The sequence below is a fragment of the Taurulus bubalis genome (assembly GCF_910589615.1).
Source record: "Taurulus bubalis genome assembly, chromosome: 16".
NCBI classification, from domain to species: Eukaryota; Metazoa; Chordata; class Actinopteri; order Perciformes; family Cottidae; genus Taurulus; species Taurulus bubalis.
Genome location: NC_136604.1, coordinates 1143683 through 1168789, shown reverse-complemented (window position 1 = coordinate 1168789; position 25107 = coordinate 1143683). Strand labels below are relative to the sequence as shown.

At 40.9% G+C, this 25107-nt stretch overlaps 1 protein-coding gene across 1 annotated transcript; it reads right to left on the bottom strand.

Annotated features, from left to right (window-relative positions):
* Positions 1–21518, bottom strand: ngef (neuronal guanine nucleotide exchange factor; the record flags this gene model as incomplete). Its single annotated transcript, XM_079231765.1, has 15 exons — positions 1–2647; positions 2732–2836; positions 3138–3217; positions 4021–4179; positions 4475–4638; positions 6232–6321; positions 7561–7635; positions 7820–7949; positions 11383–11535; positions 11631–11791; positions 12528–12778; positions 15074–15138; positions 15676–16017; positions 17719–17830; positions 21320–21518. The coding sequence occupies 15 exons, from the start codon at positions 21516–21518 to the stop codon at positions 2427–2429; spliced, it is 2307 nt and encodes a 768-aa protein (XP_079087891.1). The 3' UTR covers positions 1–2426.
* Between the last annotated feature and the right edge of the window lie 3589 nt (positions 21519–25107).

Genomic DNA, 25107 nt, shown 5'->3' with positions numbered 1-25107 from the left:
CAATGCTTTTTATGAACAATAATTTACATCTTACAAAATGAAAACAATTATTTCGTAATTAGCTTGAACATCAAATATTTGCATCACTGTACATATACCATATTTAAAGACAAACAAGGCTTTACAATCATGCTGATCCATAGTGCTGATACATTCTATACAGTTACGACAAATTGCAGTTATTTGGCATGACATTGCTTGTGTAGTATTTATCCCTCGTTTGTGTGTCCACTCGTGCTGTATTGACACTTTTAAAGAGGTAATCCACAAAAAGTTCATCTTCACTCAAACACTGGAGGCTTGTAAGGTGACTATTAGTTTGTAGTGTGTTCTTCGACAGAGGATAAAGACTGTGGTCAGCTTGGGTTCATGGCAGGTTGAACATTGGGAGGACTGCATATGATAAGGTGCTAGTTGCATTATTACAGCTGAGGGTCCATGTGTATTGCACAGGAATGTAAATTATAAACTCACCAGTAGCTGCACTTGGTAGTATATTATATATTTCCAAGTACATGTCACTATAAAACTGTAACTATAATATACAGTATGCACATAATGGCTACATATTATTAGTTATTTAATTATCTGTGTACATTGTTTTTGTTCCATTGCAGTGATTAATGGAATATACTCTAGCCACTCACGAGTGTCTATTTCATTGTGTGACAGTCATGTTCTAACAAGATGGCGTTGCAGGAGCAGAGATATTCTCTCTAACATCATGGCTGGCCCGAAAAGCTGAGATTACAACACACAGAGGGAGAGTCTGCTCTCATGACAATGAACTACAGAAATTGAACAGAATTGACATTCTAGGAGTTCAAAAAAAGGTTCTTCTCTTATTTCTCAATTCCAGACTATTAATTAAGTTATTAAATAACAAGAACATGATTTAAATATTGTACTAAATCAAATGCTATTTAATCAGGCTATTCCGCTCAGGTCTAATGTTAACCAACTAGGGGCAGTGTGGTCGCTACATCCTTCTCAGACATTATGGCCCTAAAACAAACAAAACAAATAAAATAGAAAACATCAAATTAAACTTGCAAAACTAAAATGAAATAAAAACTAAGAGATAATTGAAACTTTTGCAGACTTGTATCAACATTGGAACACAGAGACAGGGAGTTTGATTTCCAGGACATGTTAACCTCTTCCCACTCCTGTAAAATTCACCTAAAACGCCTATATTTACCCAATTAAACTGTAAGTGCTTCTGGAATTGAGTAATATAAGTTTGAACACACTGAAGTAGAAGGTTTTTATTTCTGCCTGAATATGTTTTTGCAAACAGATGCCTGCAGATGAGTAAAGCTGGACTTATACGCTGCAACACACAATGGGACATAGCATGACGCCTTACCTAGTCCACGTTTAAATAAACACATTATTGTGTTACACACAAACGCACACTACGTTGAGAGTGGACCCTCGCGTTTACGCAATCACTTCCTTGTTGTGGGTTGAAGTCCAGCATAGTAGTTACTGGAGGTCTGTTTTAGGATGGAGTGTATGTTCTGATCAGCTGCCGACCCGTCATACTGTACAGTCATATATAGTCCGACACCACAGGTCTTTGTATGGATGTCCTATCACTGTTGTAGCCCCTGTTTCACAGTGTTACTGCTGGAATCCTCCGTCGTAACTGCTGTGAAGATAAGCTGACTACTGCCGTTGTTCTCTAATATGGAACATTTCACAGCCAGCAATCAACTCTGGCTGTTCTCAGTATTACTTTTGCGAACTCACTTATTTGAATATTCAGACTCAGACACAGACTTTTTAGTAATCATTGTTAATTTGCATAACATAGGTTTTCACGAGACACTTGAACAGCGGTCCTGAAAGCTAAATGCACTGCTTATATTTTGTTGTGTTTTCTATTTCCGCAGCGTGTTTTTGTATTTCATTGTATTTCATTGTATTGTGTTTAATAATGAGCTGTTGAGGTCATCGTACACTTCAATGTTTGTGTTGCGGCTGTGGGGTATAATTCAGTGTTGAAAGGTATTTTACAATTAAATTAATAAATAAAACGTTAAAAACATGCCCATGTAGCTGAAGGATGTATACTCTACCTTTACAAGACTTTTAAGTTCTTGCCATCCCTAAATAAAGCTCCCACCAAACAAAGAGCTTTGCTCCATGCATCACCACCGTGTGGTCCTATAAAACACCTCCAGCATGCGCTTATGTGAGACGTGCAGCATCGCTTGTACGAGATAATGGACTCAAGCAGTTTGACTTTTTGGATTTATAAAATCATCAACTGCAAAGTGAAAAAGAACAAGATGTCATTATATGGGCGTTAAGTCACATGTATCCGGGTCATTTCTTTTGGTGCATATGGCCTGAATATTGTCTTTCATCACGGTTACTGTGTTGCTGCTTTACTTCATTGCTCTCCAAATTTGATCAATTCAAGGATTGGAGAAGTTGGCGAACTTTGGAGTGCGTCTCCCGGCCCTTAAACCAGTCCTGGTTCCAGTTTGCTGGACTCCTTCGCCTTCCTGGGCGTGCTGGATCCTGAAGACCTCTCTCAGGTTCTGAGCCCGGACCTCCTTGCTCAGGATCTCCTCTACTAATCGACTAGGGAACCAGCCCCTTTCACCATCATGGAGCCTTTCACCCATCATCCAGCCTGGAATACAGAAGACAGAGACCAGACATGAAGAGGGAAAGGGGAAACAATGCAGAAGACTGGAACATGAAAGCCTTTACACACCATCGTCTGTTCTCTCAAGGAGGTTCAACACGTCGGCCATCTCGATGGAGAGTTCATCTGGCTCCTGAGATGAGTACGTCTTAATGCATTGCACCTGCGGAGAGTCTGATAAATATCACAGGTAGTTAGTTGCATATCTCGGTAGCACTTTATAATAACTACACACTATTTAGCATTAGTAAAGCATGAGTAAACACTTAGTTCATCATTTATAAAGCATTGATAACTGTGTTTATGAATTGCATAATTAGTTACTAATGAGAGTTCATGTTGGAACAATGCTTTATAAATGATGAATGAAGTGTTTACTCATGCTTTACTAATGCTAAATAGTGTGTATTATTATGAAGTGCTCCCCATATCTCTACATCTGTTTGCAATGAGCTGTACAGTGTTGATGTCTCACCTTGTTGGTGGGCGCTGGTAGACATGAAGCGAGTGCGTCGGTTAGGAGTGAGGGCACACATCCAGCGCAGTTTATCACTCCTGTTCACAGGATGTCACCATCAGTATCCAGGTAAAGGTTAAAACACTTTTAGAAACTCAGTTCTTGTTTGGTATGTTCATCATTCTCCCAACATGTCCAACAAGACACAGACATATTGTATAAAGCATCCATGACAAGACAAAAAACCACACATAGTCTATATCTTCTTCCTCTGAGTCCGAGAGCTCCATAATATCACAACATCATCTAGAGCAGGGGTGTCAAACTCATTTTCACCCGGGCCACATCAGCATCATGGTCGCCCTTAAAGGGCCGGTTGTAACTGTACAGTGGCGGGCCGTGGATTTCCTACCGCCGCGTTCAGTGGATCAGCTGTTCCACTGAACAGGATTTTTTTTTTTTGCCCATGCAAAGGCCCGTGACAGACTGAAAACGGCTCCGCGATTTCATGGCTTTCAAGCCGTCGCGGGCCACATAAAATGACGTGGCGGGCCGGATTCGACCCACGGGCCTTGAGTTTGACACCAGTGATCTAAAGAGTGATTAGTGATAATTTAAAGTTTCCACACCTACTAATGGTCAAAGAGGTCAAGCAGTGATATTACACCTGTGTTACCTTCAGGCTGAATTATGTTATGAGTTATCTTTAACTTGAACTTGAATTGGTCATGAAGCTGCAGCCAGGCCACAGGCTTGACTACACCAGGCCACAGGCAAGCGCAAAAAAACAATGGAAAAGGAAATGTATTTTCACAAAATGTTATTGGTCTCTTTGTTTTCAAACAGACTCCTCCACCGTCTCATTCACAACCGCTCAGTGGAACCCTACACTGATACTCACATACTGGAGGTCTTGAGCATGTAGCTGACTGGACGCTCCTCCTGGTTGTCCAGCAGCTTCAGATTAAAGACATTGGCCAGAAGTTGGCCTTGGTCCTCTAGATCTTCAGTCCTCAGCATGGCCCGTGGGCACGAGTCAATGACCTGGAACTTGTCTCCACTGACAACAAGTTGACTGCATTAACATTCTGAATGGAAACGTATATGTACACGCCTGTAGTGCTTGTGGTGAATTGTATTACGTTATACTGTTTATTATTTGGTCCAGTCTGCTAATATCAATGAGGGTAGGCTAAACAACAAAAGACCTCTCTGTGTATGCAATGCAGTTACACAGCACCAACAACTATATGCATCATATTATATATATCATACAGCTGAACACCACTAAACAACGCTTTCAACACAAACTGAGTGTAATAGTTCACAGTGAGCATAGATTACAGAATGCTTACCTCGAGCTGCGCTTGGTGACCAGCAGCAGGTTGTTGAAGAGGAACAGGTAGACTGGCTGGTAGAGCTTACGGCTCCGCATGGTCCTAGTGCTCTTAGGTCCAGCCATCTGCTGCACTTCACCCTTCTTCAGCAACCAGCGCGAGTGGGAAATGATGGGCACGGACTACAGGACAGAAGACAGGAGTTTCAAATCAGGGTCACTGCAATGTTTCCTCATTTCTAAAAATGTCATAGTTGCTGCACAGTGTCATTCAGGTGTGTTACTTTGTACCTCATGTGGTCACCTGATGCATGATAGATGTACATTAAGGTACATGTGTAACTGTGTTTTGTGACCATTAGTAGGCGTGGAGAACCTTCCCTTGGTCATAATTACTTAACACAGAGAAGAGCCAAAACCCAATGGAGCCTAACCTTTGGGACTGAACTCCAAATGAATAAGAATAAGGACAAACTCAGCAATGTGTTTCTTTTCATGATGCCATTCTTCTGTAAATTCTGAAATCTAAAAACCAAACATCTCAAGATAATTTGTCAAAATAAATCCACAGAATGTGGAGAGTCTAGCACTCTTCACACTTTTCTCAGGAAGAAATGGCTCCTCACATGTTTCTCTCCATCTGTGGCAAACATCTATGGAACACATCATTACATTGTTGTAATATGTTTTAATATGCATGGATACCTCAGTGAGGATTGTATTACCATGTCCTGTTCAGTCCTGATAGCATACAAACAGCATTCAGCCTTCTATTGGTCTCCACATGGACCCGCATGTCACAGTCTCTTCACAACATCCCTCTTCCATTTAAACAGCCCTGTACAGTTTTAGTTTCTTCTTTAAACAAGATGCATTCTTTCATCAACCTTTCAGCTTCACTGGATTCCTTTTCTCTCCGCTTTGCAATCATCTTACATGTGCAGTCAAAATAATAACACAGCATACATTTTCACCAGTTTTTCTGTACGCCTGCTAAGTACACATTCTCCTCAAATATGTGTGCTTGGCATTGTGGCCTTTATGGGGTAGATGATAATAGAGAGGCACAGAGCAAACACATGGAGAGAGAGAGCGGTAGGATATGTAACAGAAGCAGGTCTTGTGGCACTGCGCTGGCTGTTGGTGAGAATACTATGTACTCCTGCTTGATCCATATGTCTCCTCAGTCTGCAACACTTGGTAGAAAGCTGTCCTGTATTAATCCTGGTATCCATTCAGGTCCAAATCCATAGTGGTGTGTTTGATATAGACAGAGCCGTTGTGCACGTCTTCTGACTTGTCATCATCTCCAGTTGAGATAATCTCCAGATAGTCCAGTTGTTGACTGTAAAGTGATGTGACAGCTAAATAACGCTCTATTTAACTTGTCTACTGCCTTTGCATTGGCTATCTCCCTCACGGTTACTTGTGTGTTGTATAGTCTAGAGAGTCTTTGAGGATAAACCATGTGTCAAACACAGGGCAAAAGAGAGACACATTTTCAAACCTTTGGAATGGGACTTAATGACTTATGATGTATTGAGTCTTTAAATCCAGACTAGAAGAAGGCAGTCTCTAAATTGGGACACAGCTTTATTCTGAACAAATCCTCTATTTCTGAAGCCCATTATTGTATCTCTCTGTTTGCTTGTTTGGGCTGATCCTCTCCTCCCGCTTGGTTGCAGCCATCAGTAAGGCTTCATACCATGAAATGGATGCAGGACAAGAGAAACCCAGGTACAGGTGCCATCATGACAACTACATGTTTGTGTTTACCTTAGATTTAAACTCCAGTGTTTTCTCAATGCTGATGAGTTCCTCAGTGCGACTCATTTTTCTCACCCCCTCGTTACATTCTTTCACGATCTGGGGAAGACACAAACATACACCATCAATCCATGACCGTAAAACATCACGATATTCCGTTCTCTTTGTAGCTCGCATTCGGTTTTCATTTTAATGGAAAGTATAGTTTTTTCAAAGGGAAAGAAAAATATATCACCATTTGCTATATTCTCATTCATTGTTTATTTCAGTGGATTGGGGTGTAACCTTCAGGAAGTTACCCTGGAAAACACTGTGCATGTGTAAGTTAAGGGACAGCTGATTGTTGTGGTCCATGTGGTCCACTACATGTAATATTATGTATGATATGTCAGACATAAATAAGACTCAATAATGTCAGTCTTGTTTCACATTAAATGATCTGAGCTCTGACTCCACTTACATGGAAATTAGTTTGGGTAATCATAATTGGACCCAGTGATTGTATGATGTTATACAGCAGGTGTAAATAAGAATTCTGATGAAAAATGGTCTATTACTCCTATCAAATCAAACTTGCTTTTCTTGCCTAATATCCCATTGGTTTTCTCTGCAGGGTCGAGAAACACTGAATAAGTAAGCTTTGTGGAGCCACTGTAAAAAAACACAGATTGAGCACAAGTTCTTGTAAACTAGTTGCAAAGTCATAACACGCTTACTAATCACACCTGATTTTAAACACCAAGGTGAGTGATTCCTAAGCAGCTGTCCTCACCCAGTTAACTCCAACCCAAAGGACAACCAGCAACCAAAGGAAAAGATGTGGTTTCAAAGGGTTTTAATGAGTTAATGTTGTCTTATTTTATGATTTCTCCTTGCTACTTCTTGTTAGTGAAAGTGTATTGTGACTTCCTTGTAAACAAGGGAGAGGTTATTAATGTTTTTAGTTTTACCTGAGAACATAAATATCGCTCACTGGAGGTCAAGGGGCTATGTGTGTGGGGCTTCATATTCATTGTTTCAGGTCTGCTGAGACAACGAGATACAAACCAGGAAGGTTATCAGACACCAAAAGAGGGCCGCTGTGTTGAACAATTATTATGGCAACAATAATTGTATTGTTCATGTCAACAATCATGTAAATCCTGCTCATCTAAACCGGGAATCCTATGCTTGCTCGTAAAGCAATGTGCCAAGATAATGATCATTATATCTATGTCATGATAGTGATATCACTACATAGATATAATGATAATTATATCTATGCAATGATAGTGATGTCATTATGCTAATCCTTTGGCCCAGTTGCCTTTCTCAACCCAACCCTTGACTGATGCTCACCTGCTCCAGTTGCTGGTGTGCTTTAATAGCATTCGCTTCCCTCTTTGAGTTTTCCTCTGCTTTTTTCAGGATATTCTGTGAAAGATACCAAGTGAAATTAAAAAATTAAAAAAGCCTAGTCAGTGACACAAAACCCCTAATTATGACTGCAACTTTGATGTGTTCAAAACAAATCCAGACTCCCTGTTGAATCTTGCCATTTGACTGTAGAGTATATATGTGTATGTATGTAGTTAGATGCTCATGTTGGCACACTCACTTGTACGAGCAACTTGAGCCTTGTGATCCTCTGGAAAGGAAGGATGAGGAATGAGGTAAAGGACAGGCCTCTGACCGTCGGGTCGTTCTCCAGTGAAGCCATGGTCTCCCGAAAAGCCTGGTTTCCCTCTCTGGACAGATATGTTAGACAACCCAATGCTTAGTTGATCCTTCATTAAGAACACACACTCTGTCTCTTTGATGCAGTGATGAGAGACAGACATAGACAGAGGGCAACACACTAACCGTGGTCAAGTTTCTGCTAATCATCCATGGAGCCAGGTCAACCTGCTGTGTTAAGGGCTAATATTTATTAGGCTGAATTTTCTACAAAACCATCTGTTAAACTCTGGCTTCCGAGACAAAAACACGAGTCAAATCACTCAATTATTACAATCAACAGAGAGGAAAGACTCAGCCGAACATGTTGATGTGCTTGTTGTGTTTGTACAATTTAAAATGAGACTGTGGAGCTGTTGCTCCTCTCATCTCTGTATTTGAGGTGACACACACACATTATATTTCCTTGAGGCTCTTTACCTCACTGAACTATAAGGGTGTTTTCCTACTTTTAACACGTCAAATGAATGAACATATTAATAACTAACTATGTGTTGATCTATCGCCAGTCCCAATAGTTATTTTCTTTATATTTCACACTTAAGCCTTCTAACTATTTGTTATTACATGTATCCTATATGTTTTTATTGAGATATGTGTGTTTGTGCTCTTCTCTGCTGCATATAGTATGACATTGCCGCACTAGGGATAAATAAAGTTCTGCACATCTGTGGCCATCTATAGCGCACATATTACAGGTGAATCATTAGTCAAACATCTTCATGTGATATCTTAGACATCCCTGTTAAATGTCAGATAGATAATCAATGATTTATTTATAGGCTCACATTGGAAGAGATACAAAGTGCTTTACAATTCAATATACAACTAAAAGATAATTGACAGCTCAAATGTCAATAAAAAAATCGTCACATGTGAATAGTGTGTAGATTTAAAATAATGACAAAAATCTGTCAAATTAGATTATTAAATGTTTCCCTATTAGCTCATTTTCTCATTGCACAGCTTGTGTGTTCCTCTGTTGCTTTGCCTCAGTCTGCAGCAGCAGCAGCGGCGGCAGCAACAGAGCGCAGCACAGCTGCTTAAGGGTTTGCTCAAAATCACATTTCACCTCTGATTCTCTGTGGAATCCAGAGCTTGTTAAACTACATGGAGAGGCCTGCTAGCGCTCTGGAACGTGTGTACACCACAGGGCCGCATGCCCATTAACGTGCGCTGTGATTGGTCAGTGTGTCAGCTGTTAAACTAAACAAACAGAGCAGGTGTGGATGCCAAATCCACCACCATTGTAATCTACACATACATGTACGTACACATATATGATACATACAGTACATATCCTCACAAGTATATATTAATTTGTATACTACTGCCAGCAGGCACATTTAAATAAATATAATCTGATTGATTTGGCTGATCAGGCACTTAAAATAAGCCGATACATTTTACCCAACACTTACGCATTAAACATGTTATTTTGCGATGCTTATGTGACTCTTGCCCGACCAGCGGAGGCGGCGTTATGTTGCGTTCACAACAGGAAGAATTGGGAATATTCGCTACGCCTTGGATGTGAATGCACCATTAGACTTTGCCATGATTATGGACTTAAATTCATCATATGTAGTCATGATCATCTCCTTAACAACCTGACCAAAAAAATACTAATGTGTATATACCAAATTGATGAGGCAACCCCACGAATGACAAAACCGACTGTATTTCTCTGTGAGACAAAGACGGAGTCAATTTAATTATGTAACCAGTGGCGGGCCGTGGTTTTTCTACCTGCGCATTCAGTTCTGTCGGAGTCACAGTCTCGATCAGCTGGGCGCAAAACACACGTCGATACGCTAGCAGGCGTTCACATATAGTTTAACCGGCTTTTCTCCCATAGAGAAACAGGTGAAATCTGATTAGACAACGCTGTCCTTTACCAGCAGAGCAACAGAGGAAGACAGGAGCTGTGCAATGAGAAAATAAGCTGATAGGGAAAAATTATTATAATTTGTGAAAAACAATTACATTATAAAATAGCTATAACTTTCAATTATAAAAAAATAGCTATAACTTTGTGATTCTATTTAGGCCAGCAGAGAAGGCCTAGCAGACCCTGACAGCCCGCCAATGGATATAACATTACATTGTATTTAGCTGACTTACATATATCATATGTGTTGGTCTGCACAAAGCTATCTGTATATTGCTGCCATTGTACATTTTATGAGGTAAAAGGTCACCTCTTAGTTTCTCACTAAATTGTTTTAGTTTGCTTTGTATCCGGTTCTAGCTGCACACAGATATCCTTTCTCTTTGTCACTTGGAAGGAATGTTGTGGACATTTTACGGTAAAACAAAATGGTTAAATGTTTCAGCTGTAATGTCCTTGTCCACTAATTAGACTAATGGCTGTCTATAAAACACAAATCAAAGGTGAAACCAATGTAGAGCAGCAGTATTGCCAAAGTATTTTAAAAGCCAGCGTCTGGACCAGGCATTCAGAGGGATGAAGGCAAGACTAGCAACACATTTCTGATTTTGAGTTTCCATAGACTAAAGTCTGATCTTTTCAGGTGACTTTTTTGACAAGAAAAATACAATATACCACCATCACGATCCTTTAAAGGTACAAGGTGATACAACAGTGAAGCCTTTCAAATCACGACAAATGTGAAGTTAGAGAGCAAGTCACCTTTGCTTTATGATATTCAGGCAAGAAAAAATCGGTCCTGAATGGCGCTGAAAACCTATCATGGACCAGCCTGTTAGAAGGAGGAGCGTGCTTTACAACTGACAGAAAAGGAAAGTAGCTCTTCTCTTTACAGTATGCAGTAAATAGTCACCATGTTTTTGAACACTTTTGTCGTGTACTTCCTCAGAACTTATCCTCCTACATTGCAGCTCAGCCACTGATGTTGTTTGTGACAGTAATTAGACTTGGCAATCACCCATATGAGTGTGATCTGACGGTTTCACCAGAGGCTCGACATAATGTACTGTACATCTAGAAAACAGATGGGCAATGGCATTTAATAGATATACTTTCTTCATGCTGCATCTCCAAAATGTTAGTTCATAAACCAGTCACAGGCTTTATACTTTTCATATTTAGTTTTGAAACAACCTGCTGGTTTCAGAGGTGTTTCCAGCAGCTGGCAGAAGGCCCATGGTGCAGCCATCCGAGGAACCTGTCCTCTGCAGCGCGTGGGAACGCCACCCTCACACGCAGGTATGTGTGGCTCATGAAGTGGGACATACACATTATGTTCAAACTCAACCACACCCTGCACATCACATTTGTTATGATCAAAAGCAAACCTGTTTTCTACTGAAGAGCCAGGCTGACAACATTCTCACAAAAAATAGCAGCGAAGGATGACGCCTGTTATTTTTTCCTCCAGTTCCTCTCTCATCAGTAGTCAAATAGGACGCAGTGTTGTTCTGAGCAGAGTATGAATATACATCGTATTAGAGAATACTCACAACAGGCGTCTGTAGTTTTTCTCCTGGTAGACCTGGTTAATGACGTATTTAATGAAGACGTCAAAGTATTCCACAGCGTGGTGGTAAACAATGTCACACACATCAGAAATCAAAATAGACTTCTCAATGCGGTGCTCAAGATCCATTAGGAACCTGAAAATATGAAGATATCATTATCCAGGGATACGAAGCAAAAGCTTGTTTGCTGGACTGGAACTTGATCAGATTGAATCAAGACTTCATCCTACCTTTCACTGGCCTTCATCACTTCCTCGATGTTGGAGAACAGAAAATGCACATCGGATTGGCTGAGTGTGTTGATTAGAACAGGGTTACGTAGGAAGTGAGCCTCTAAAATCTCCAAACTCTTGTAGTACGATGCTTCTGAGGTAACCAGCTCGAACATGGCCTAGACAGAACAACCAATCACAATGCCACATTAATACTAACCCAGGAGTCCTTCACCCAGTGAACGACTGATGTGACGACAATCTGATCCGGCTGCACAGTTGGATGAGGCTCACTGTTTTCCTTTTACTGATTTTCACTGGAAAAACTACCAGATTGAAATTATGTTACAATAGAGTGATCTATTTACTTTTATGTTGATGGAAGATGAGCGGTCACAATCTGTTGGCTTGAATATTCATGAAGTTATTTTTGAAGAAGGCAGTCTACATGTATCTTTGTTAGTTTCTCTTCTAGCGTCACTGGAATGGTCAGTAATGCTCGTCCAGCTCTCGGGACGACAACGTCAGGCTGTCGCCGTCTTTGCAACAGTTTGATCCAGACTTAAATCTCTCAGCAACTATTGGATGGATGAACATTCATGGTCCCCAGATGATAACATCTACCTTATTTGGTGAAACCTTGACTTTTACTCTCACACCACGAGGTTGAGCTTTTAGTGAAGCTTTAAAGTGAATGTCTTTACAACTATTACATGGAGTGCCATGCAATGTGGTTCAGACATTAATGGTCAAGATGGATTGCAATAACTGTGGTGATCCATAACAAACAGCAGGTAAAAGTAATGCCATTCCCATGACAGCCTCAGCTGTACTGCATATTTACATTTGGATGTAATATTTTATAAGTAATATCTGTATATCTATAGAAGCCTTCACGCGCACAGCATTGCTCACCTCCTGTATTATGATCTCTCTCTGTGGTAGCTGGGTGAGCTGGCCGCTCGCCTGCACGACTTCCAGGTTCTGCCACAAACTCAGTGAGCGCGCGCTGTTCCTCAGCTGCAGCTGCAGGACGGGCGGGGACATGACCCCGGACCCTTCCCCCACCGTCCCTGGTGCGACTCCAGGAGAGAGGCTCTCCTGCTGCCGCCGCTGCTCTATCTCCTGCTGCTTGGAGGTGTCCCGGTATTCCTGGTACAGGAAGGCTGGAGAGTCAGAGCACAATGAGTCAGGCATGAAGTTGAGATGCAGACTTCCTTTTCTCTCTTTGCAAAGGGCTGGATTACCACTGTGCCTAAGCAGGGGCATTTCCGTTGGGGAAAAGACAGCTACTATGGACAGTCACAAAATAAGAAAATGACTTTTTAATATAATGTGCTATTTCACATTTCCCACACAATTTAACACAAGTGATAATTCAACTACACACAGCTATGTTTGCCCTGCTGCTATGTTTGATAATCTTCTCAGAAAGATGCTTGAGATCCTAAAAGCCTGTTCAAATAACACACACAGGATGCAATGAATCCCTAGTGAATTATTGCATGCTCAAATCAGGGAGTCAAAGATACTAGATAAATGGCCATAATTGTCCATAACATGTTCTGACATTATCAAGGTACAGTGATCTGTTGCAGCAAAGTGCAATATTTATAATATTTCAAGCTGTTGCAGCCCATCAGAAGGCCTTTGTGTTGACTTTGTCTCGTCTCCGTTGTGTTGCCTTCACCAATCAGCTTTCAGATCGCCGTCATGTCTGCCCACCTGCGTCTTGTCTGATTAGTTTTTTTTGTATTTATAGTTCTGTCTTTTGTCTGTCGGGTTATCTTCATTTGTGTTTGGAGTTCTGTCCCGGTTTACCCGTGTCCTGTTGGACTTGCAGGGGTTTTCAAATGAAATACTTGCATTGTGTCTGCTGCCTCCTCGTCTTTGTCTGCGTGCTCCTACTCCATAATTATGTCGTTTAACTTCCTGCTTACATCCAAAGTTAGAATGTGTGCCATTCTGTAAATTGATATCTGTTGCTTGTAATCACCACACCCTTATATGTTGTCAAATATCTGAGGCGTTTTTATAATATTCTGTAGACTGAAGAATGGACATGGACGAGCATGAAAGACTACAGCAGTCTGTTCTACTGCGTGGTCTCAGCTGGTCATGTTATGTGATAACAGCCATGGTGACGGATCAGAATGTGTTGTTTGTATTTTATTTTGTGCACATAACAATATAATATAACAGAAGTTATGTATAGTTACACTATTACACACAGTCTAAATTAAACCAGCAGATTATTTGTAATAGTTTAAAAATCAATATTGCATAGTTGTGTGGGAAGCAGCTTTTTAATTAATATTCATAAATCAGCTTCCAGAACAACGAAGCTTGATCGTCTATGTTGTCTCTCACATCTTCATGAAATAGCTGTAGTATTTGAAATGTAGGTGATTTTTCACATGATTTAAACGCACCCACACATGTCACGGTAACGCACTGCTGCAACACTGCTATAATAATGATGCTGTAAGAAGTCCAGCTAGTTAACTCTGTGAGGAAGACGGTCTCCTTCATGAATGTGATGTCTAGTGGATGTGGTGCTGGCACAGCCTCCTCATACATGTAGACGTGTGCAACCAGATTTGAAAAAGGTAGCATCTGTTTGAACCGATCACACAGCAATAGCAACCAGAGGCTAAGAGACCACAAACAGAAATATTTATAATGTTTCAATGTAAAAACACCTGTGTATGTGTGGACTGGGACTAAAAGAGTTTCTGATAAAGCAGCTGCTCTTCTCAGGGAACATTGAGTAAACCAAGAGGAAGGTGACTTTGAACAACAGGAGCCTGTTGCATAACTCCCTCAGTCATATACTGCAGATTGCTTCGGTGGGCGTAGAACTGGACTGGCACTTACATAAGAGAGTGAAATGTGCATATATAGCCAAGAACTGCACCGGTGGAGAAAAGGAAACGCCACATGTATTGGTTTACCAAAGATATTAAACTGTCCTTTGTGCTGGTCACCATAGTCCTGCAGGTAAACTGCTGTCTGGGTAAATTCAGACTAGACCTTGCAAATAACCATGATCCTGTGTACACACTGAACAACACTTTGAATAGTCAGTCAACACATCCGCATATCAGCTTAGAGAGGCACTCGACCTTGATGGAGTCAGATATAACAGATACAGCTCAGTGGCCATGCTGAAGCCTTATCAGTCCTGCTGTTGGATTAACACAATATTCATCAGAAATAAGTGTTTGCACGTGTGTAGTTCTTGTGTAGACACACACCTTAAACGACTAGTTCCACAGCTCTCATTTGTGAATGTATATTATAACTAAACTAAACATCGGTAAGACACACACCTTAAACGACTAGTTTAAGGTGTGTGTCTTACCGATGTTTAGTTTAGTTATAATATACATTCACAAATGAGAGCTGTGGAACTGGTAACAGTGGGTGGAAACACACGCTACCCCAAGTCATGTCCTCACCAATGTTTTTGACGATGTTCAGGCTGTGGCAGATCGGCTGAGAGCTATCTCCATTGCTCGGCAACCTGAAATGAAAATAGGAAGTAGTGAGTTGGGACGGGGAGGTAGGTGGCTCAATATATTTACTTTATGTTTCAATTTCAATCAATAAATGATGCATCAGTGCTGTTTGGTGCATTCCAGCACACAAGACACACAATGATCTCCTCCATCAAACCCAACAATGTGAACCCGAGCAATGGGATTACTCTGCGCATTTTATCATCAAAATATAAAAACATCCCTCTGCGCCTCCTCACGTTCACTCTGTAGCCACACAATGAGTCACAACTCCATATTCTAATCTCTCCCTCACCTATGTTCTCATAACTCAGTGTATTTGTAATGGTGTTGCTTACAAGCAAAGGACTACCAAACAATTTATATTTGCCTGTTTTCAGTTTTCTCTTCACTATTGGCAGAAACCAACTCATTAGGTTACATCATTGTCATGATTTAAACTATGCATAGTGAGGGGTCTGAAGTATAGAGTCCACACAAGGCATTGATTAATACAAATAATCCTTTTGCATTTCTATATTTCCACCGTAATCCGTTCTGACCTGAAGTTGCCGTTGTCCCGCTCTGCTCCGGGAGGACCGGGCCGTTGAGTGCTCATGGTTTCCCCGCTGACCTCCTGTACAGTGCAAGCTGCAGTTGTTTGCTCTGAGAGATTGTTTATGTCTCTGCTTTGAATGTTGTGAGTTCGGTAAGTGAGCATGTCGGCTGGAGAATGTTGATGCTGGCTGTCGGAGGCAGAAGATATGTCCTCCCTCCTCCCTCCTCCCACTCCTCCTCTTCTCCTGTCCACAGCATCCCTGTTGTACAGAGCATGTCTGCTGCTGGCCGCACCATTGCTTGGCAACGCAGCTCTGGGAGGAAGGAGCTGTGGTGAAAGCTGAGGGCTACATTTGACAGCAATTTTTTTTATTTATAATCACATCTATAGCAGCCATCATCATCTTTATCTAGAAACAACACTTCTTTAAACTGTCATAAAGTAAGGCCATGTCATGTGACTTTCACAGTGTATTTCTAGTCGTTTAAGTGAGTGCATTCTTCGCTTTTCTTCATCAACAGAGCCCTTTAGACTTTATGTGTGCTAATTCACAGGCTAAATGATCAAACGACTGCATTTCTAGTTTAAATATTGTATATGTTCTGAAGAGATCAAGTTATCAATCCAAACAAGAAAGATCTCCTTTGCTGTTTTCAAAATCCCATAATCTATCGTGAATCTGACCCTAACCGCTCACAGCGTCGGCTGGGAGGTTATCTACCAGGAGTCGGCGATCAGGAGGACGTTACACATTCGGTCAGAAGCCAAGCTTTGAACGGAGAGGTGGGTTACTTTACCAAAGTTACTTCTGAGCCAGCCCCATTTACTGAATGAAGACTTCTGACCTTAGTTTTTGTTACATTTCCATGAATTTTTGTCTTGATTCAATGTCTTATTGTCTTCAATATTGGAACACTTCTATCATATGATGGAATGAACTCATCAGAATCGGAAAAGGAAGCGTGGGGATTGGATTCATTTATGGGAAGCCTTTAGCTGAACACCACCAAACCTGCCGGATGCTAAGCTAAGGATGCTAAGCTAACGCAGCTAAGACCTAAGGCTATTCCACCACCCAGTCTGCTTCTGGCTAACGTCTGGGAGAACACAGGCACACCCAGAAACAGGAGGTCGGTGACTGTTGTGCCCTCCTCTTTACAGAGACCGGCTCCATCATGGCATCCCAGATCCAGCTGCTCTTGAGAGCAAGACTCCGATGGGACGAGAGGAGCTGGCCTCTGTCTACATCATCAGAACATCTTTCTGTGTTGTTACATTTTGACAGAGACCATATTGTACCATTTTAATATGGATTACAACTTTTTCTACGTGTCAAGTGTCCAAAATGTTTTCTAGACCAGTTTGTCATCCATACTTCATCATACAAACGTTCAGCCAGTCAGGGTTTTCACAGACGTGATCAGTACAGCACTGTGCAGCTGCCTCCAAGACTCGTTCTCTTGTTGGCAGATGGATGAAAGGATGATAGATGTATTGAGGGATGTTGGAAGCTGGTTGCTCTTTGTTTGCCACTCCGCCTTAAGATCATGTTGTTTTACTATTGAGTCCTAGCATCAGCTTTCTTTAACAAGCCAACGGGCAACAAGCTTATATATTTGGTTTGGCTTCATTTTTCTGGTTTTGATGACTTACAAATAACCAAATGACTTTGAAGATCAAATGCTTTTTGCAGCTTTCTCGTTCAGTTATAGCTATTAGCTTGTAGTAGCATAGAAGGTGAACAGTGATCACAGTACTGGACATCTAGCACACTACTTACTCTTCTGGTTATAATGGATTAAATCAGGAGACTGCTGTTAACAAATTAACCTTCAGAGAGACTGGAGAGGCTTGTGGGTTTATCACAGACATGAAATGTTTTAAGAGTGTAAATGTGGTGTGTGTGTGTGTGTGTGTGTGTGTGTGTGTGTGTGTGTGTGTGTGTGTGTGTGTGTGTGTGTGTGTGTGTGTGTGTGTGTGTGTGTGTGTTTGTGTTTGTTTTTTGGGCGTGTGCGTGTTTGGGCTGGGGTTGGGCATGAGGACTCACCGTCTAGCCGCAGGCAACAAAGGTGATTTGTTGGGTAAGGCAGAATAGGAGGAGGAGGAGGAGACTCCAGCTCTGCTGGCTGGACTGTGGTCCAAACCAGGACTGGCAGAAGCTGGAAAGAGAGACAGCAGGGAAGCAAGAGAGAGAACCAATCAGACAGATACAGTGTCTTCATAATCAGGCACAACTGTTCTCACCTCACTCACTCACTCACTCACTCACTCTCTTTCACACACACACACACAGCCTTCCTTGAGTGCTATTCGCTGTAATTGTATTACAGTAAGAAGCAACACCTCGGTTAAGAAAGGGATAAAACAATGTTAAGCGCTTCACCACTTACCAGCAATCAGACTAAACCATTCATAACTTTAAATGTAAAAGCTTTTCTTGTTGTTTCTTTACCTCAGCACATCTGCTACAGGAAAAAACAATCCATGCCACGTTATTTAGACTCTGGCCCATTAAAGAGAGCTTTACTGTTGAATAGATGAATTATAATATTAAAGTATTTGTCATACGCATCTGACTTGTGTTATGTAGTTACAGCAATTGCGTGATTATTTTAACCCAAACAACAAACTTTCCCCTTAACCTCACTAAGTGGTTGTGTTACATAAGCCTGCGTTTCCTGTGAAAACGTGGGTTTATTTAAAGAACTGTATTTCATATACCGAGCAGAAATTGACAAGTGTTGCTGGACTTTTGTTGGAAAAATCACAAAAAAGAGTACTTTTTGTAAGATTCCGTTGTAAATGGTAAATGTACTTGTACTCTTTTCTAGTCTTCTAACGCTCCATGTCATCATTCACCCATTCATACACAGGACTAACTAACATTCACACACTGATGGGAGGAGCTACCATGAAGGTACCACCTGTCCATCAGGACTAACTAACATTCACACACTGATGGGAGAAGCAACCATGAAGGTACCACCTGTCCATCAGGACTAACTAACATTCATACACTGATATATATATATATATATATATATATATAGAAATGTGAAAGGGTTTTTATAGAAATACGTCACATGACACTGCTTCATGGTGACTGTTACTCTGAAGATCATGTAAACTACACCGTCTGCACAGGCAGACGAGTTCAGACATCCCAGCATGTCAACATGAAATAAGATATGCAGGACTACTGATACCATGTCTTGTGAGTAAAAACTGCGAGCCTGAATTATGAATCTTTGGTTAAGAGAGTAGAAAGAAGAAGAAAAGAATCTTTGGGTCATGTAAACATTATTAAAATTGTTTATGTTTTACACAAGTTATAATATTTGTTTCCCGATGTTGCCAGTTGCTATTTCAAAATCCTATTCTGTCCCTCTGAACAGACTGCAGAGGGAAAACACCCGAGCAGTAAACTTAAGAAAGAAAGGCTGTTGACATTGTGTCTCACTTGTATACAAATTGAACTTTGCCCTCTTTCATAAATTATTGTATAACTGGTATATGAAGGCCTTTTGGTATATGACAGTATTTGGAGGCCTATAAAAGAGGGTTCCCATCAGGTGTTACATTCCTTTAGAGAGCATGGGGGTGTTTTCAATTCCATTGGATGACTTGGTGCATCAGAGTTCTCTCTTATATTTACACTAACCTGATCAGTCTAATCTCCCAAAATATTGATTAAATGGTGAACAGTATATTCATTTAGCTGCATTGTATTTGTTCACCCTCTGAACCCCAAAACCTCTTTCAACATTTGCCCAAAATAAACCGTTCATCAGAGCCAGAACTGTCATGACCGTCAGATTTTCATCTTTCTGAGATTAAAACATATTATTTGTACTGAACGCTTCCATCAGAAAAATCAACCGAAACTATGCTTAAAATAGTGATATTTCACCAAAAACATGTTATGCTTCATGTCTCATTGAAATAACAGAGCAAAGAGGAAAGGAGAGGCTGTACGTCTAGGTTGTAAAGATGTAAAGAGTTCATATGTATAGCACAAACCTTCTTTTCAAACATTAGTCACACTTGTGGGCATTTTGAATAATGTTGGAGATATAGATTTAGATTATAGATCATATATTGTTTACCATTTTTTGTAAAATAAATGATCAAATATATTCATCTGGCGTTTCTTTCTTTATTAGGATGTATGGCATTGTAAGACATGTTTGAGTTATCTTTACTTCTAGCCATGATTGTTTAGTTTCCTTAAAGGAGCAGGGCTTTTACATGACAGTGAACATCAAGGCTCCAGAGAAACATGTGACAGGAGCCGAACACGCCTCGAAACCGCTTGGGGTTCAGAGGGCTCATTAAGGCACAAAGTCTCTCGCTTGTGGCTCTGAAAACAAATATTGGCCCAACATCTTGTTTCCTGCATGCTAGATACACACATACTCAATAAGATCAAATAGATAAGGCATCTCTAGCTCGCCCCAGTGTGGGGCTGAAGCTGCTTCTGTCAGCTTCTGACCTGTAAGTGGATGTAATAGCGCTTTATCTCGAGTAAGATTGGATTTTTTTATTAAGAAAAAAACATAATTGCGCCGAGAACTGCCCCAACATTTTACCACCTGCACTCTCTTTGAAATTGTAGGTTTTATATACGCAGCAGCTGGTTCTCTCACTACTAATGAACACAGTGAGCCACACTGCTGTGGTCTGTGGACATTTATCACACATGTTATCAAATGCCATCTGTTCATATCCTTAATGCAACACAGAGTTATCAGTGTCTGGGCATATGCATTGCTGATAGGATCAAATCATTTTCATCAATAATGGTAATTTCAAACTGCTTCTGAAAAGGCACATTCTCCTTTTTATTCCAGGTCACAGGATGATCAGGTGACTGTGTGCCTCTGTTCAACATGCCTCCCTGTTTTATAACTTCATTTATCAGTAAGGCTGAAGCTGTCTATTTATGTATGAAGTAATCACTGTAATCCCTCCCTTTGAGGCCTATCTGAGATGCTGGGCAAAGTCTAAGCTCAAATGCTTTCTTCTAGCATTTGGTGTGGCTCGACTGTACGAATATGGTGCATTCCTGTAGAGAAGCATGACTAATGCAGAAACACAACAACAATACATTCTTTATCCCGTCATTCACCTTCTGGGTTGTGCCTCTGACAGACTGTTGAGAACAAAGCAGGGTGACAAACAGAACTCCACCAGACTCTAAGATCATCAGGATATGTTGGTGATTTCATTTAAATATACCAACTTCAAGTAGTGTTTTGCTTGAAATCACAAGGTCAGAGGTTGACCTGTGGAATATTTACTCCGAACAATGTGCTGCTCAAACAAAACTAGTTTCTCAGGTTGGACTTGTGTATAGGATGGGAGTACCTAGCCTTTGTTGCACCTTCAAAAGCAATTGCATCAATGCCAACTGTCAATGGGGAAAAACTATTCACAGTGATCCACCATGCTACTGCAGTGTGATGCTCTCCAGTGAAGCCTGCTAATGTGCAACGTGCAAACAGGTTTGAATTAGGCTAAATACATGTTGCTTAAGGGCCAAAAAAAGTCAAATTAAATGTTGATTAACTTGTGAGATAAATTCCCCAAATTTGAGGTTCAGTACGAAAAGCATGTTAACGTGCAGTGGAGGCCTGATGTGTTCTTACTTTCAGGCTGCTCCGACGAGCCCGGCCTCTTCTTCCTCATTGACCGGTAGAAGCGGGAGTTCCTGCGGATAGGCGCTCTGATGACATCTTCATCATCGTCGCCCCCCTGGCTGGGTTTAACCACAGCTGGTGGATGCTTCTCTGGGGGGTCCTGTGACTTGTGCCCCCACTTGCTCCTGAACAGGGCCGCCACAGACATGGTAAAGGATTCCCTTTGCTTTTCAAAAAAAGTTTGTTTGGAAGATTATATTTGACTTTGAGGAAACTGGGAGAGAGAAATTAGTCATAATTAGCCAGAATCCAGGAGTAAATCCATGACTCGAAATGAAAGGTTCCTGTGAAAAATAAATCCTAACACCAAGTCCAAGAAGAGAGAAGTGGTTCCTGGGCTGTCTCTCCCTCCTGTCAGTGTCAGCGCTGTTGTTAGTTACACAGGCAGCCTTTGGAACCAGCACACTGCGTCACTTAGCTAAGCTGTAATTATTGCATGTATGACTCTCTCTTTCCTGCTCTTTGCCCCTCCTCTAGAAGGCTGCTACTCCGTCCCTCTCGACGGCACCCTGTTCCACGCTGACATTCCTGAGCTCAACCTGGCCTACCAGCCTGCCTTGAGCTCTCAGCTCTCCCTGTTGTGGAACCTGAAAAACTACAGTCTGTTCACTTTTCTGTGCTTTCAGGTCTCAGATCACTCCACAAAACCTGTCCATGTTCTCGATGTTCTATTCAGGAAAAGGTGAAAGGGTTCAGGTTAAGGTACAGAATAGATTACAAAGAACAGCTGCATGGAGCAGAAGAAGGAGTGTTGTAGGGAGGTAATGGTTCAGGTCCTGTTGAGCCGGGGCTCATACGTTGTTTCTGTAGTCAGCTGACTAGAAGGGTTTAAAGTTCACCGTCTCCTATGTTCCTCACAGAAATCAGCGTGCCTGTGCTGCTTTACAATAACAAGAGTTATGAAATCAATTTCATAACGTGTAGAGTTATGAAATTAAAGTAATGGACAAAAGTATGTCCTCAGACATAGAGCACTTTCTTCATTGTTGCAGTCGGGTTAAGCCGACACAGATAATGCTACGTTTGCTCATTCTTGTTTGCAGAATAATTTCTGTCACATTCATGTAATGTGCTGTAACTCCGTTACGTTATTCATTCTGGCCACATGACATCTATTGCTTCTGTCCATCCGGGGAGAGGGATCCTCCTCTGTTGCTCTCCCTCAGGTTTCTTCTCCTTTTTTCCCTGTGAAAGGGTTTTTACTATCTTTATTGGGGGAGTTTTTCCTGATCCGATATGAGGTCCCGGGACAGGATGTCATGTGTACAGATTGTAAAGCCCTCCGAGGCAAACATGTATTTGTGATGTTGGGCTATATAAAATAAACTGAATTGAATTGAAAAATTTGCGGCTGCATGCCCTGTGTGAATATAGTTGTATTGGTTATATTATACTAGTGATATTACTGTGGAAAAAATCCCTTTATATTCAAAGATATTCTGGCATTATTTGATATTTTTCTTCATTCCATCTCAGCTCCAAGCCCATTGGTTCCCCTGAAGACAGCATTCAAAACAGATCACAGATATATACTCACATTCTTTTCAAAAGGCTCAGTCACTGTATGTTCTAAAGGACTACTTTTAGCGACGGATTAGTTTGCATGTGGTGTCTAGTGAGACAGCATGTTGCATGTTGCATGTTGTATGTTGCTGGTGATGAAGGACAAATCAGCAGCTCACCGCTGGGCTTTAATGGAGCGCTTTGGTTCAGAGCAAGAAGAGATGTCAGGATGTGACACTAATCCCCTGTTGCTTTGGGTCTGACATGACATGTGTGGACAATAAGGCCTTATGGAGTATATATTGGTAGCATCTTGATCTTCATTGAAGATATATGATATGTGTTTATATCTAAAGACTCCAGGTGTTCATGGCTGCTCTATTCCATCAGTTCCATATAATCTTCAACAGTTTAATGTCTTGTGAATTGTTTACGGCACTTTTCCCAAAAATTCAAAGTTTAAAAATGTGGACAGTTTGGGATGGTACATATGGTAATTGTGAAGGCTAAACGTACTGGCTTTCTGTGAGCATTGACCTCAGTTCAATGTTTAGACAACTGATATAATATATTATTTCACTATAAATAGTATAAAAAAGAGAGGCCCTATTGAAATAATGGACTTGTTGGTATTGGAAGTGTGGGGCTGCATTCTTTGCATTCCCACTCGCATTTGTGCAGAATGTACACTCTTTTTGAAAGCCTATTGGAGGCTTTTGTAATTCCAGAGTTTTATTATTGTGTTGGAATGAAATCTGTGTTCTTTTGTATATACAGAGCAGCTCCAAACAAAAAGAGAAAAAAAGAGAAATCAGACCGACAGGATGGACATCATCAATAACATGTTGAAGAAGTTACAAGGTTCATTTGTGTCATTTTACAACACATATTGTCATAAAGCAGGTTGTAATCAGCTCATGTTCAGCCTGCATGTGTGAAAGTCCAGTGAAATCCAGAAATACTCTCTCAGTGTAAGTTTAAGACAATGATTGAAGGTTTTCTTTAAAAACACAATCAACTTTTTCTCCTGTTGTTTAGAGCAATTTAAGTTAATCAGGAAATCCCCTCGAAGAGTAAAACCCTGATCATTACTGTAGTCCATCTTTATCTACAATAACACCTAAATAGTAGAGGCTAACACTTCACTTGTTTCAAAGATGTAAGCAAAGACTATTAGTTATAGTGAACAGATCTAAAATGTTGATGGGACCAGATAGTAGAGCACAAGGCTGTCGTCTGTTATAGAGCAATACTCTAACAGAGAGAAGTGAGGCAGCACTGAAACAGATAAGGAACCTCTAGAGACAGACTGCCCATCAAATCTGGCTAATGACCCAAATTTAGGTAAAATCTAACAATTGTCAGTAATATACATATTTTTCATTGATTTACAAAATAAATCTCCAAAGAAAATGATGTTCAACTGCGTCAATATCCTTAGAGAAGTCTCAAAGAACTTCTTTCTAAAAATAATCAAATAAACTGCCCTTTTTTTTTTCTTCCAGAGGCGTCTGCCGGTCATACACCTCATTGAGCTTCATCACTTATATTATATTCTAATTGTGCCAGCAAATATCACAATCCAAAGACTATAATAATTTCTCAATAGACAAATTGCTAATAGTTTGAAGAATGATGGTAGCCTTACCTTGAGTCATACTCAACTTAAAGAAACAGAGACATGTTGCTCACTAACACTTAAAGAAGCAGAGACATGTTTCTCACTAACACTTAAAGAAACAGAGACATGTTTCTCACTAACACTTAAAGAAGCAGAGACATGTTTCTCACTAACACTTAAAGAAACAGAGACATGTTGCTCACTAACACTTAAAGAAGCAGAGACATGTTGCTCACTAACACTTAAAGAAACAGAGACATGTTGCTCACTAACACTTAAAGAAGCAGAGACATGTTTCTCACTAATGCCGTGTTCACACCAAAACAGTTGCGAAATATTCGCGCGTCCAGATTACATGTTAAGTCAATGCACAGCTGCGTTAAAGCGAATTTTTCGCCGAGCGTCGCGATAGAAGCGAAACGGCGTCGCAACGCCGCTTTTTCGCTGTTTCGCTGGCGTTCAAATATTTCAACTCCAGCGAATAATTCGCATGACGCGGAGTTGCGAAAGCCAATCAGCGTTGAGAAGCTCCGCTCGTCACCGCCGTCCGGTCGTCTATGTTGCATCAGCAAAATGGAGGACCAATTTATAGTTGCCGTCTGCGGTCACCCGG